The sequence below is a fragment of the Cryptomeria japonica genome, chromosome 2, assembly GCF_030272615.1.
Source record: "Cryptomeria japonica chromosome 2, Sugi_1.0, whole genome shotgun sequence".
Lineage (NCBI taxonomy): Eukaryota > Viridiplantae > Streptophyta > Pinopsida > Cupressales > Cupressaceae > Cryptomeria > Cryptomeria japonica.
The window spans coordinates 33,655,659-33,671,248 of NC_081406.1; the positions used below are offsets into that span (position 1 = coordinate 33,655,659).

Consider the following 15,590-nt stretch of genomic DNA (forward strand, 5'->3'; position numbering starts at 1 on the left):
CAATATTTGGCTTCATCGAGCTCCAAATGGATTTTTTAAAACCCCATTAGAGTCTAACAATGGTTGAATTTTACAAGGACTTTTTAGAACAAAGGTGCATTACTTGGGGTGCTCAACATCTTAAACATTCATTTGGTCCACTTAGATGTGAGAAGTGACAATTTTGAAGAAGGAATTGTTACCTAGGCAACACTTAGATTGCATGTACATTTCATATGTTTGTTCTTTCCTCCTTGTATCATGTGGATGCAAACAATTGTCAAGTGGCTCTTTCTATCACAAACATTCCTTTGTTTAGATGTACAAACGATGACAAGCGCTTATAAAGATTCATTTTATAGAAAATACATAAAAGACAAACATACATGATCATATCCTTGCAAGGTCTATTGCTTTATATGTAACAATATGACAATATATTGAGTGTCTAAATATTTACTTTAGATGCATGTTTGCAAGTGTTAAGATTTTTGAAATACATGATCCTTTTGGATTCACATGCAGCTCAAAATGAGGGCAAAATATAATGATAGAATTTACATACCCCATGTCATTTCCCATTTAATTTTGTTTATGTTATGAAGAAAATGCTTTGATATATAGAAATATTGACAAATGGCATAATCTTATAACATAGGATCTCTTTTGCATTGTTGCACCTACCATTTACACATCTGTGTAAAAACCTATCATTTATCCCATTTCCCATGTTCACAATCCACTCATTTATTTTCTAGCCCCTTCTCACTCCCAAGATTAGTTTACAATCCCGATGTTGTCCCCTCAATTGCGTACTCATGCCACCCTATTTTAAACGTTTAAACTCAAATTTCAATGGAATTCCTATCTTTAATCTTCCTATACTTGGAAGATTTTAGTATTTGAAGGCATTCGATCCAACAGCTCCTTATGCCATACAAAGGAATAAGACCAAGTATTAATTCCCGCATCTTCATTCCTGACTACTGTACAATTCTGTGCATTATTGTTCGTTTCTTTACACTTCAGACATTCACCTGTGCACTGCGTAATAAAAAACATATGTTACACGATCAAATTCTCGTCTTAAAGTATCACCAAATGAGAAACCACACGAGGTTCATCCTTTAACACAAATCTTCACCTTACAAAATTCTAGACATCTGATATTGTACTATTCTGACTATTTTGATGGAGCTGTTCGTACTCTTGAACAGAAGCTGAAGCAAACTGTGTCAAAGCCTCTAATGTCAATGCCAATCCAGTTTGCAATGTTTTCAAGGTTGCATCTTGAGTTTCGTGAATAATTTTTTTATGCCTTTCCTTTTCCTCCTCGACACGCTTCCTGAATGATTCTATTGATACATTTTGCTCTGACATGCCAGTATCAATAGGTCCTGCCCCATCATGCCTTCTACTCTCCACCCTCTGTAGATGGGCAACCTTTCTCTCTAGGTCTTTTGAAAGATATTCAGTCCTCCTCTTTTGACGATGCTCTTCATCCCGTTGTTCCCAAAGTGCGTGGACATTTGCTGAAAATTTTTTGATCTTCTCAATAACTAGCTCTCCTGGCATTCGGTTAATTGCATGATACCACTCACGGCAGATAATAAAGATTAGAGGACCTGTTGTATGCGAGGAAGATGGTGACTTTGACTTTGAGGAGCTATTGGAGTCTAGAATAATGCACTTTGAGAGCCATCCATAAAGGGCTTGGACATAAGCCTTTTGGGAATAGATCCACTTACTGAAGCTTCTATGCCAATCATGAAGTGTGTTTTCTAGATGACTCGTTGCCTGCTGGTGTGAATCAGTCAATATCACATCATCAGCAGAGCAACTCAGAGACTTTGCCTCTGTTATGATTTGATACTGAATCTGATGGCATTCCAGCATTCCTTTCCACATTTGCATCAACCTGCAAATGAAGATCATCGATAGCAATTCAATATTAGTAAATATCAGCAAAACTGAACTCCAGAAAAAGAATTACGTATCCTGACAAGAAAAGACCAACCACTTTTTACTACAGAAAACAGCAAATTAGAAAAGGCAAAAAAATAATACATAAATGAAAAAGATCACTAAATCAAAGAACAATAGCCAACACGCAAAACCATCTGAAGCAACACCTAAAGGGAATATTGATCAAGCATTCTGTTTTATGCACAAATGTAACAATATGCATAGATGATTAAAAGAGTGCAATATAGCTGTTTTCCAATGGTGTTAACACTGCAAAAGTTATGCATCTTAAAAAACCAAAACCCACCATACATTCACATAAACTCTATTACTGACAGGGATCTTATCCACAACTGATGCCTCCTCTTAAAATCATAAAGACGTGGAATTGAACATGAGGAAAGCAAATACACAACTATTCTTATCATTTTTACGTTGAAACTGGCATTATATGTCAACAAATCCAGACATAAGTCAATGATCTGAAAAGCTATATATAAAATGATCGATAAAATAATTGTTTTCACTGGTCAATGTGCTAGAAGGCTGACGCAATTACACCAATAAAACTTGAGTAGATCACTTCCAATATCGTTCAACCTTTCCGTTTTGGTGAAAAAATAACTTTATATCAAAACATGATATATATAAAGGTCAAACAAATGTTCATACCTGGACAGCTGTTACTGTTTATGCATCTTGAAATTTTCTAGCTGTGGTGGAGACCTTTAAACCAACTCCACAAGAAAAACTGTTTTTGCAGTTTTGACCTTTTGTTGGCATTCCCTCTTTATACCAAGTGGTTATAAATATAATCATCTATGATTGGGGGAATCCAATGGCTCTTGTTTTCAAGCCCAGTTAAACGTTTCACAACTTGATTAAGGGCTTGAACCAACTCCATCTTTGGCCAAAAGAAAATTGAAAGGTTGACCTTTGTTAGTTGGTATTCCATCTTTACTCCAAGTTGCTAATATCATCTTTGATTCTGAACTCCAGTGGCTCTTGTTTTCAATCCTAATCAGGCCTTTTTAAGCTGTGGTTGAGAACTTGAACTATCATTAACAATTTTTTGTGATGCCGGTCCTTTGGTTGGCATTCCCTCTTAAATCCTTATTAATACCATCTTTGATTCCGGGACTCCAATAGCTCTTATTTGGAAAGTTGGAAACCCAGTGGCCTTTTCAAATTCTTGTTCTATGGTCAACTCCATAGACACTGCTGCGCTTTCCTTAGTTGTCTAGACTCTACAGTACTTTACATTTCATTGTTTGGTATTTTTCCCTCTGCATTTTGGCATTCATTAAATGGTGTTTGATTGTCTTCATTCGATCTTCTTTGCATTTGCATCCTGCAGCACACTTCTCCTGGCATAAGAAGCATCTACCCTGCTTCCTTAACTCTTCCCTAGCTGCATTATGAGCGCTAGATCTGGTCTCGAGAGGTTTTTTTGCATCAATATGGAGCATAATTCTATTTGAGCAAGGCTGATCTTTTCACAAGGAACTTGGTGGCTTACTCTTTGTTTTGTTTTTAATCAGTTTCTCATATAATTTAGCTTGTAAAAATTGCATCATCCAAATTGTTGGATTTAATGCTTCAACATATACTTTTATTTCATAATGCAAAGTCTTGTAGAGAAATAGCACACTTCTCCTGGCATAAGAAGCATCTACCCTGCTTCCTTAACTCTTCCCTAGCTGCATTATGAGCGCTAAATCTGGCCTCGAGAGGGTTTTTGCATCAATATGGAGTATGATTCTATTTGAGCTAGGCTGATCTTTTGACAAGGAACTTGGTGGCTTACTCTTTGTTTTGTTTTTAATCAGTTTCTCATATAATTTAGCTTGTAAAAATAGCATCATCCAAATTGTTGGATTTAATGCTTCAACATATACTTTTATTTCATCATGCAAAGTCTTGTAGACCATGGCAGTACCACCAATTATATGCAGTTCCCTCCAAGTGTAGTGATCCAAACTGAGTCATTTCTGGATCAGACGTTGAATTCATAATAAATCATACATCCAGTTAATGAATCCATGCATGATGTTCAATTTTCTCTGCATCATCAAATTTGGGGACCTCTACCTTTGGTATTCTAAGTCAATTATCTGTTCTAGGATGATTGTTCCTTGTTGAACATGTTCAGTAAGTCTTCTCATTTCACAATATGCATGAAAAAGTGTTCATCATTGGCCATGTAGGCTCTCCAACATCTTCTAATTGCACCTACATTAAAAGCTCTTGCTTCACTTCTTGAATTTCTTTTGCCTAGAAGGAGAAGGTGATTTGCAAACACCAGCAAAACCTTAACATTCTTTAATAGTCATGACCATTTAAGATCTCAACCTTATGTGAAGATTGATGAGAGGAAGGAGAGAATCTATGACTCTTTTTATGTAGGATTGTTGCATGGTTTGTGTCATTAAGATCTTCTCGTGTTATTTATATTTTGGATCAGGAATTGAAATAGCTCTTGCACCACCTCCCTAAATTCAAACTTGCTTCTTTCATGTTCGGCTTCTGATCTAGACATATTGAATCCATTTCGTAGGATTGCAGGATTTGGGCCCTGATATAACTGTAATACTCAAATAGAAACAAAACTCTATAATACATTCATTTTGAGAAGATTAACATTAATCTGGATAATTATCACTTCGCAAAAGTAGAGAAGGAGAATTTTGAAAGAAGCAAAACTGTTCTAGACTTACTGAAACAGCCCAAGCTCTAAGGTAAGTCACTCCAGCTGGTGAAGGCAACAAATCTTTAGGACAAACTACTACAGCATTCTGAATATCTGATTTTCCAACCACCTGAAAGGATTAATCTCACCATTTATAAGAAAGAGGATTGAAGAGAGAAGAGGGGTTTTTTGCAGTTATCTTCCCTAATTATTTAGTCAGTTTCAGTACATATGCATAATTAAAATTCTGAACCCATGTAAACTATTTGCTACTTTAACAAAGTTTCCAACGAGACTAGCTTCCACTCAAGTCTGTTGTCTGAAGTAGACTTAATCTCCTGCTGACTAATTTTTTTCAAGGAACTTTCTATTTCCATCCTAAAATTGAATCCTGATTAATTAATTTATTTATTTTTCTATTTTATTTCTCTAATGCACATGGGCATATTACACCTATCTACTGTAGCAGCCTGCAAAACTTGTTTTCCCTTCCCTTTTAATTAATCTAGATAGTACCAAATCACTTTTTTGACAACCCATAGCTCCTCAGCCAAACCCTGCCAGAGAAAATCTATCCTACAAACACATCCCCAAGAAAGTTGAATTTTTTTAACTTGATAAATTAGGGTGCAATGATCAGAAGAATCAATTATCTTAAAACACTAGCTATCATTAGCAACCTGGCAAGATGTGAAACAACATCCATTCTTTATTGATCGTTGTTTTGTGAGCCAAATGTAGGGCTCTAATCATCTTGCAGGATGGTAACTAGGATATTACAGATGGGTTTGACATGTCTCAATCTACAAATTGTGAGTCATCGATGACTCCTCCCTAAATAGTCACATTTTCGTATAATATCTATAATGTTATGCTTTAATTAAGACCACAACTTTTATTCATATATACGAGGTTTCTAGTTAAGTCATCGCATTAGGCATTGGCCTTATAGACAAGGTTTCGGAAATGGGATGGCCAATTGTCATTGCATCGTCTACATTTGCATGCCCTACCCCATGTCACCTTTTCAACCTCTAGGAAAACTCTCCCCGGATGCCACCATCAAGGTCACGCCCTTTTTTGACATCTCCAAAGTCATAACATTAGGTATTGGCACTCTAGAAAAGGTTTTTGAAAAGAATGTGTATGCATCATTGCATGGCCTGCTTATAGGTTCCCTTACCCACTACGTCCGTCGCCTTCTAAACCTTTATGAAAATTCCCTTCCCCAACACCACAATCAAGTCATGACTCACAGCCTTGTTTGACATCTTAAAACTATTAGGAAGGGTGTCTCAACCTTGCATCCCAATATTAAGAACAAAAAGAATGCAATTTTAGAGCTAAAGAACACCAAATGTAATTTTCAAGGCTCTAGAGGTACATATTGACCCAAAAAAATTGAAATGGGCCTTGACCCAAGCAAGCTAGTTACAGCAACATGGATCTCTTTGAGATTTTCAATTTTAAAAAAACTGAACTCAAGCAAATTCCTAGATCAACTTATGGCCTTTGGAAGTGGGACCTCCCACGTCGAAAAAAAAGTAAGAGCCTCTATGACACATAAGGGAGATGTAAGAGGGAGTAACACTTGTTGACCAAACCATAACACATCATAAAGCATCTTTGAATGGAGATAATAGCAAAATGGAGCACCCAAGTTGATGAGTGGATTATCACGAGCTTATGACAGATGCAAAGTATATGTTATTTTCAGCCTATGGACTCATCTTGAGATTTCATTGTTGGGTTTTGACTAGGGCTTTGAGTGCCAAATTTTGGGTGGGTTTAACTCAGGATTTCCTATTTATTATTTGATAGTGTCATGTATTGCTTCTCCTATTCATTGGGTGCTTGAGATGGAGGTTTTATTGTGAATTTTGTAGGCTGTTATGCTGCCAAAATTGCTCCAGTCTCTTGTTGGTAACACTCGTATAAAGGTTTAGACTCTGCAAGTGTATCGTAACCAATTGATGATTAAATAATACTTTGAGTTGCTTTGGAGAATGGGATTTTTCTCCTTAAATGGTTTTCCCCACAAAAATTGTTGTATTATGGTATATTGTTTTTACTTTTATTTCCTTGTAATTATATGATCGAATTTGATTTTTGCACATCTCTCTTCTCATAGTGTCATGCCCCTGCCCTGGTAAACAGATTGCAACTTTAATATAAAATTAAGGCAATAAATTTATGAAACTCAAAAGGGCCGACCTAAGCAATAAAATAGGGCCAACTCAAATTAAATAAATAAAATTAATAATATATTTGTACTATAGGGCCGACTACGATTAACTTAGATTATGGTTGTGGGGCCGACTAACTAAAGAACAGTTATAAGCAACAATTGAATAATCGAAATCACTTTAAGAAGCCAACCTGATTAGGATATTTGCATCGCCACCATTGGCAGACTAAGGAAAAATTATAAATGTTTAAATTATGGCGGTAAGAAAGCTGACTTGGTCTTGTTTGAAAAGCTGTGAATCTTGTGAAAAGGCACGACTCCATCCAAATGGGAGATATGAAAGAGAGAACAATTCATCCAAGGAGGCATTCAGGAAGAAAATGGAAAATAAGAAGAATAAACATTAAATCCATAAATCAGACTCAGACCTGACTGGAATATGAATAGAATAAGCATTCAATCTTAAATAAGGAAATAAGGCAATAAGGGCAGGCATCAGAGTCATTTGTGCAGATCTGATTCTGAGTATATCATCAAATATCACACAAATTACAATCATCGAACATCAAGAAAACACACAAACACAATCACAGTGAAGAAGACATTTAACAGATCGAAGAAGAACTAATTCTGATAAAGAAAGGAAATCCAGATCAAACGTTTAGCCATCCAACAGCAAATACATCAAAGGAATTAATCTTCAGATCAAACTTAAAACAGCAGTCTGATATTATTTTCAGATCTGCCCTTCTCAGCACTCTATATCCTCACAACCACTTGTGGTATATATATACATATTGCTCATAAATAAATAAATGCTCAAGTGCATACTTATAAATAAGATATGCCTGACTGTCTAAAATCCATCTTGTAAGAAGGGCCTGGGTTGTAAGAGGAGGGTTATAAGAGAGTTATCTAAGTAGGCCACCCTAGAGTTGACCATATAACTGGCTCCTAGGGCAAGGAGGACTCTGATGGCACTTGTTGTTAGGAGGATGAACATTGATAGGGAAAGCAGGTACAAGCAACCCACTAGGTAGGCCACCTTGGTGGATGTCCAAGTCACAAGGTTCGAATTCGAATTTGAGTTCGGCAACAATAAAATTCGGATGAAATTCGACAACGTAAAAAATTCAAAAAAAAAATTCGACATTAAATTCACCTTATATAATAAAAAAAAAAATTAAATATAAGTAATAAATTGAAAAAATAAAACAATATTAAGTAAAATTTGAATACATTTTAATAAGTTATAAAATATCGTAATTTAAATATGATTAAAATTTTAATTTAAATATTAATATATAAATAAACATATACGAAAATTGATATATTAAATAATAAATGTATTATAAATTATAATTAAAAATCTAATTGAAATATTTAACATTAAATGTATTATAAATTATAATTAAAAATCTAATTGAAATATTTTAAAATGTTAAATTTTTAACTTTGAATAAAAAATAACATTAAAAAAATCATTTAACAAACAAAATATAAAGATATTAAAATTTTAAAATAAGAACAAAACCTAAACTTCTCGTGGAAAACTTTGGGGTGCATGAGTGGAAGAGCGGGCTTGTGGCAATAGAGAAATGTGTTAACTTACTAGTAATGGAGTCAAACACGTCTAAATCCAACACAACCTAAATCGTCCAAGTCGAATACTTCTGAGTCAAACACGTATGATACGAACATGTCTAAGTCGAACACTTCACAGTCAAACACGTCCGATACAAAAAAATTAGGTTTTCTTCCACCAAAGAATCGCCCACTTATGCAGCAATCAACCTGTTGGCTAAAGAATCCAACACAATATCCATATGAATTTTTTGGCAAACAACGACGAATTTTTAGGTTTTCTTTTAAGTTCGCCAAATTTCGAACTTGATGGCCAAAATTCGGCGAACTCTGTGACTAAGGATGTCCTTATTGACTGCCCACTGAGACCAAGAGGGCTTTGGCATTCACTCTGCTCTTGGGCTTAGTGTAGAAATGGCTTCGAGCAGACCTATCATGTTTCTTCCTCCTAACACTAATCTGCTTGTATAACATTATTGATAATATGTGAGTAGGATGTGATCTTGTATAACCCTAATAATTGGAAATTTGAGTATATATATACATGTTTCTTATGTTATGATTGTAGGATTCCAATTCAGAGTCACATTAGTTAAAGAGATATTTTACTTGGTAAGATGTAACCCTAACCCTAATTTGTTGCAATTGCGATTCTAGGGCAAATTAGGAAGGGGACATTATACATAGATTAGTATAAGACACATAGTCCACACATTTGCTTTCTTTCATCTGGTATCAGAGCTTGACCACCTCAAATCTTAGGTGTTTGGGACAAGGTTTTTTGTTCTTGTCTTGGTTTGAGTAGGATCTTGGGCAAAAGGACATCTTGTTGTAGAAACTGGCAAGAACATCAAGGATAGAGATGGAGTTCACTAACACTTTGAGTTGTGAAAGCTCAAGATGGAGGATATGCTTGTAAACAAAAATTTATGGGCTACTACATCTAGATCCAAACCCAACACAATGTCACAAACTCACTAGGATCTATTGGAAAGAAAGCTTAAGGACCTCATATTAGGCTTTGCTTGGCAGATTCATTTTATTGAATGTACATTGAAAAGCCACCACACAAACTCTTTGGAAAAAAATGGGAGTGTAATGCCCCCACTTTGAAATAGAATTTAATGGTAAATATTTGAAAATATAAAAGAATATAATTAAATATAATTAAAAATTTAATTAAGTTAATGAATGGACAAAAGGCATGTAAGTTGTGACTCTCCCAAATATGAGGTATAAAAGGGAGAAGAGAGCCTCATTTGAGAGGAGATAATTTGGGGGGAATCAGAAGTGCAGAACTGACTTAAATAAGAAGTGCAGATCTGATTTTGAAAGGTTGTGTCCCTTTGAAAGGGCAGAAATAATGAAGAGTTGCACTCTTTCAAAGAGTGCTAATGGTGAAAGGGTGTGTCTCTTGCCAAAGGGCATACATGATGAAGAGGTGTGACCTCTCCCTCACATTGAGAGATATAAAGGAAAGGAATGAAAGCATCCAGTAACATCACCATCGATCAGTTCAGATCAGAACCGTTATTAAGTTACAGGCAGTAACATAGCTGATCATCTGATAAATGATCACAGTTATACAGTAAATATAGTGGATGCTACAATCTGATACATGAACATAATCAGATATAATAAGAATATAAATGTGATGGGAATTAATTCTATAATGATGATAACTTGAAATATAATGTGATGAATTTAACTTATAAAGCTGATAATGAATGTAATTTAATGCTGTCACAAAATCTGATATAACACAATAATATGGACAATATAAGGACTGATTACTATGATGGTATAATAATGCTAAACTAAGGGAACTTGTAACCCTTACAAGACTGTTATAAAATCATATCAATTGCAAACTCATTGCTTAATGTATGTGGGACCCTCTCTTAGGTACGCCACTTCATAGTGGATGCCTAACCCCTGCCACATGGAGCCAAGAGGGATGAAGCATCTGCTCTTGGGCTTAAGAGAGGAGGTCGTTGTGATGAGGGGGAACGGCGATAGGACACCTCACTAGGCACGCCACTCCATGATGGATGCTTAACACCTGCCATATGGAGCCAAAAGGGATGTAGTATCTGCTCTTGGGCCTAGGGTGGAGGGTCTCTTGGATACTCTATCCAGCTAACCTACCCTAGTGCACTAAGAATTGGATAATAAAGAATGGCAACTAACCTACAAATCTGATTTTATCTAACAAATATAATACTAATGGAAAACAGTATACAAAGGTACTCCCATAAACTTAATTACCTATTTTAGGTTTGGGCAAATTTAGGTTAATTTAAAGTATAACTAATTAGGGGACATTACAGGGAGAGTTGCAACAAGCTAACTCCTATTTAACAAACTTTTCCTAAGAAAGAAGTTGTATACCATGAAAATGGATGATGGTGGTTATGTGGCCTAGCATTTGAATGCATTCAATATAATTGTGACCTAGTTGCACTCTATTGTAGTGAAAATGGAGGAGGATTGTTACATGACACTAATATGTTCTTTGCTAAACTCATGGGATCACTTCATGATGGCAATTGAGAGCATTGACTCAAAACTCAGAATGGATGAGTTAATGGTTGCTTTACTCTAGGAGGAGATGTGATAGAAAGCTTTTGAATCTAGTAAAGAGGCCCTAGTTATTCTAGTAAGACCAAAGGAGAAAGGCAAGAAGAAAAAATGTCTAGATCCAAATCCATGGGAGATCCAAATACAGTAAAAAGTCCAAGGCTAAGTGTGAAACTACAGCAAGACTGGGCACTTCTACAAAGACTAAAAAGAGGATAAAAACAAAAAGAATGATTAAGATGACAAAGTCCGAAAACTTTTCTCAAGATTATGCAAATGCCTTTGTCACAGCCTTGGCAACTTATGCATCAGAAGGTGCATGTTTGATAGACTTTGGGGCTTCCTTTCATAAGACCTCCCATTTGGAGTGACTTTCAAAGTATGAAAAATACGATGGTGAGAAAGTGTACCTCAATGATGATTCACATTTGTGCATTATTAGTCATAATAGAATCCACAATCAATTCCCTGATGGTTGAGTGAAAATGCTCAATACTGTGCTGCACATCCCTGGTTTGACACTATCATAGCCCTATGCTGTGATGAGCAATTGGGTTCCCTGATTACAGTCTGTTATGCAATTTTTATTATCCAAGTTTCTTCACCAAATAGAAGATAGATAGTCAAATAAAGATTAAACAAAAAATTAATTAACTACAGCTCTGATCCCTGTAATTTCCCTAGGCTGTGATAAGTGATAGCGTTCCCTGATTACAGTCTGTCACGCAATTTTTATTATCCAAGTTTCTTCACCAAATAGAAGATAGATAGTCAAATAAAGATTAAACAACAAATTAATTAACTACAGCTCTGATCCAAATAGTAAGGGATTGGAAATCACAAATTCCAAGACTGCTGTAGCTTAACTTATTAATAGAAGTCCCTGATGAAAAATCAGGTCTGATATTACAATGATCTAGTAGCATTAATTCCCTTTAACTCGTGTAAATGTCTGAATGCTCGTCTAGGGTTTATAAAAACCAGAGTGTCTAACAATAATGGCAACAATCACTTACAGATTGGATATCTCTATGTGCTATCTGAGTGATTGTCTTGTCAATGTGGTAAAACGAGTGTGATTTGCTTCCTTTTAATATAAGATCTAGGTGTGAGGTCTTCCCTCTTCCTTGGTCGACACCTGAATGTTGTAGGATGTTGCTACATCAGACAGGAAAGAATGTTTTAATTGATGTCATTGTCAACTTTGCCTAGCACTCTGTTGATTGTTGTTCAACTCAGACTTGGCATACCAGAGCAATGAACACATAACACTTAATGAGTCTGGTGTAATTTTTACTAATCTGTTTGTTGGTGTAAATAGGATTTGTCCCTTACTTGGAAGCCTGAGTCTGTCCTAAGTCGTAGCTGGTGTGCCTAACTTATTGTGCCCTTCTGTTGATTTGAGCTGCTGATCTTCAATGGCACTACTGATATGAACGATTGGTCCCTAGATACATCCTATTTGGCTATCCCTTACACTTTGATCTCCCTGTGTATGTCACCCTGCTGATACTTCCTATTTGGCTATCCCTTACACTTTGATCTCCCTGTGTATGTCACCCTGCTGATCTTCCAGTGAAATAGTGGACTCATTCCACCTGGTGTGCTTGCTATCTACAATCAAAATGGTATCTTGTGAAAGACAAATTAATGGGATATAGCCTGGGTTGCTATCTGCATTGATTGCCTAGCTCAATGAAATTATTAGCTCACAACAGCCTCTAGTCCTGGGCAAATTAGAGTGAATTGAATTAGGAAATTGTAGAGCAGAGTGGTGTCATTAAACACGGGTTAGGGGTTTTGGCCCAACCTCAATAAACCACCAGAGTTTTCATCCTGCGGGTACCAATCTTGAATCCAAAACTGTAACTTTACCAAAAAATCATCACATTCTTTTAAAAAATCCTCCAATGCATATTAATATGGATAGGGTGCATGTGCTCCAAACTTAGTGCCCAAATTTAAAATTTGAAAGTTGATATATTTTATATTTCGTCCCAAACTCAATGTAACACCAGGGTTTTCATCCTGCAATTACCATTCTTGAATCCAAAACTGTAATTTTACGAAAAAATCATCAGATCCTTTTAAAAGATTCCTCAAATGCATATTACTATGCATTCTCTAAATAGGGTGCATGGGACCCAAACTTAGTGCCCAAATTTAAACTTTGAAAGTTGATTTTATTTTATATTTTTATGGTTATTAATTAATATATACATAGTATTAAAAAACACATTTCTTTGCTAGCACCGGTCAGCTAAGGAAGGGACATGACAAACAAGGAACTTGTTATTAGTTAGCAAACTCAATGATGTGGTGTGCAAGTTATTTTCTCTAGAGGAAGGTGTAAGATGATGTGAAGAGATATGGCACTCACTAAGGGTGTTCATGTGGACAATTTATTTCAGCTAGATGCATGCACTATCCAATGCAACAGTTCTTTTGTTCTTATAGGGAAGAGATCTACAAAATCTACACCTTCACCATTAAAACCAACAACAAAGAGGAGTTTTGTCTACTTTCAATGGTCATGCTAAGCAAGCTCTTGCTTCAAAGAACAAGTTACTTGGAGAGAAAACAATGCTACAGCACTAGAGAATGGGCCATCTAGGTGAGAAGAGTGACCCTAAGAAACAAAAACCTTGTTGAGGGAATGAATGATTGTAATATTGAGTTTGATTTCTACAAACATTTTGTATATGGAAATAAAACCACATATAATTTATTCTAGTTCTCATAAATCTTCTGAGGTATTTGTAATGTCCTGTTGTGACCATTTCACACATCGCCCCATTGCAAATGGGGACCCTTGCTTTTTTTTGCTTTTTAGGGTTTGTTTTTTGGTCTTTTAGGGTTTTGTTAGTTAGCCTTTGCATTTTGAGTGCTGTCGGGGAGATCAATAGGATAGCAGGTCCTGAAAATTTGGCTAAGTCTGAAAGTCCTGATCCTGAAATTTGGCTAAGTCTGGAATGTCCTGAAAATTTGGCTAAGTCTGAAAGTCCTGATCCTGAAATTTGGCTAAGTCTGGAATGTCCTGATCCTGAAATTTGACTAAGTCTGGAAACTGAAAAACCTCAAAAAACTAGATTTTGCTATATAACTCCTGGAGGTGAAACCACTCTCAAACATCCTGAAAGTATATGTGGAATATATCTTTCTTCTTTCTTATACTTAAATGTTATATTCCATTAAAATTGTCCTGATAGAGAGTTCGAAAAGTCAAATTTCGCTCCTGTCCTTCACTGAGGATCCAGAGCGAATTTCGCTCCTGTCCCTCTCCAAGGGTCCAAGGCGAATCGCTCATGTCCCTCACCAAGGGTCCAGAGCGAAAAAGCTTAGTGGAGTCATTCCTGACCTTGTTTGGACAAATTGAGACATCAAAGGCATGATGGAGGACAAAATGAACGTGATAGAGCATCCAGACTTGATTAAGGACGATGAAATGATGAAGTATTTGTCTAGAAAGGTAAATTCGCTCCTGTCCCTCACCAAGGAACCAGAGCGATTTTATTCATATACACATTTTTAGACCTTGTTTGGACTCGAACTTTTATTCATGGCGTGTAAAGAGATGATATTTTCCTCAGCGAAGGAAATTTGAAGTGAAAAGTAAAAAGATTTGGCCCTGAGAGAAAAAATCGCTCCTGTCCCTCACTGAAGGACCGGAGCTTGAATTCCAATTTCGCATTATCCTTGCAAGATTTAAGTGGTTTCGCGATTTGAGGAGGTCAAGGGAAGTATGTTTTGCCCGTTGAATATAACTTAAGTACGCCACAATGAAGAAAATCGGCCTAAGTAACAAGTTCGCCCCTGTCCCTCTCCAAGGGACCAAGGTGACTGGCTAGGGCGCTCCTGTCCCTCTCCAAGGGACCAGAGCGATTTTCCCTCAAGACAAGATTCGGGCAAGAGAAAAACAAGTTTTACGTTTGAGGTGGGTGAAGGAAGACGCAATCGATCCATTGAAGATAATTTTCGAAGCTAGCAAAGGACGAATTGGCTTGTAATTGCAAAAGTGCTCCCGTCCCTCACTGAAGGACCGGATCTTGAATTTCAAATTTGCACTGTTCTTGCAGGATCAAGACAATTTTATGATTTGAAGAGACCAAGGAAAACATGATTTATCCATTGAATATAATTTGGAAGGCTAACAAAGGACGGATAAGCTTGGATTTGCAAAATAGCTCCTGTCCCTCACCAAGGGACCAGGGCGAAAATGCTTTAAAGTGCACTCATTTCAAAGATCGAATAAATTGAGCTCGAAATTCTAAGTAAAAATGCCATCTTGGACGTCAAAAATGAGGTCTTGGACGTAAAAAACAAGAAGTGTGAGGTCCAAAAGGTATAGGCGCTCCTGTCCCTCTCCAAGGGACCAGAGCGATCTTGTTGATATCTATTATTTTCCCATGCTTGGGCGCCAATATCCTTCAAATTGCATTAAATGCCAAATTCGATAAAAACTTTGAAATATTTAATTAAATTGGCATTTAAAAATAGCGCATAAGGTATTTAATTAATTAATTTAGCCTTTTAAAAATCGAAATTATTAATTACAAAGGCATTTAAATTAATTAATTATTAAATTAAATAAAAAGGGAGAGCGCT

At 36.2% G+C, this 15,590-nt stretch overlaps 1 protein-coding gene across 2 annotated transcripts in view; it reads right to left on the bottom strand.

Annotated features, from left to right (window-relative positions):
- Positions 1–606: 606 nt before the first annotated feature.
- Positions 607–15,590, bottom strand: part of LOC131047395 (protein ALTERED PHOSPHATE STARVATION RESPONSE 1) — a 30,790-nt gene continuing 15,806 nt past the window's right edge. The window contains exons 4-5 of one of the 2 annotated variants that reach the window (XM_057981268.2): positions 1,124–1,897; positions 607–1,023 (exon numbers count right to left, since the gene is read on the bottom strand). In XM_057981268.2, coding sequence (XP_057837251.1) covers positions 1,135–1,897 — 763 coding nt within the window. In that variant the 3' untranslated portion in view covers positions 607–1,023; positions 1,124–1,134. Of the gene's footprint in view, positions 1,898–15,590 lie in introns of both variants that reach the window. The other variant, XM_057981267.2, reaches the window with a different exon arrangement.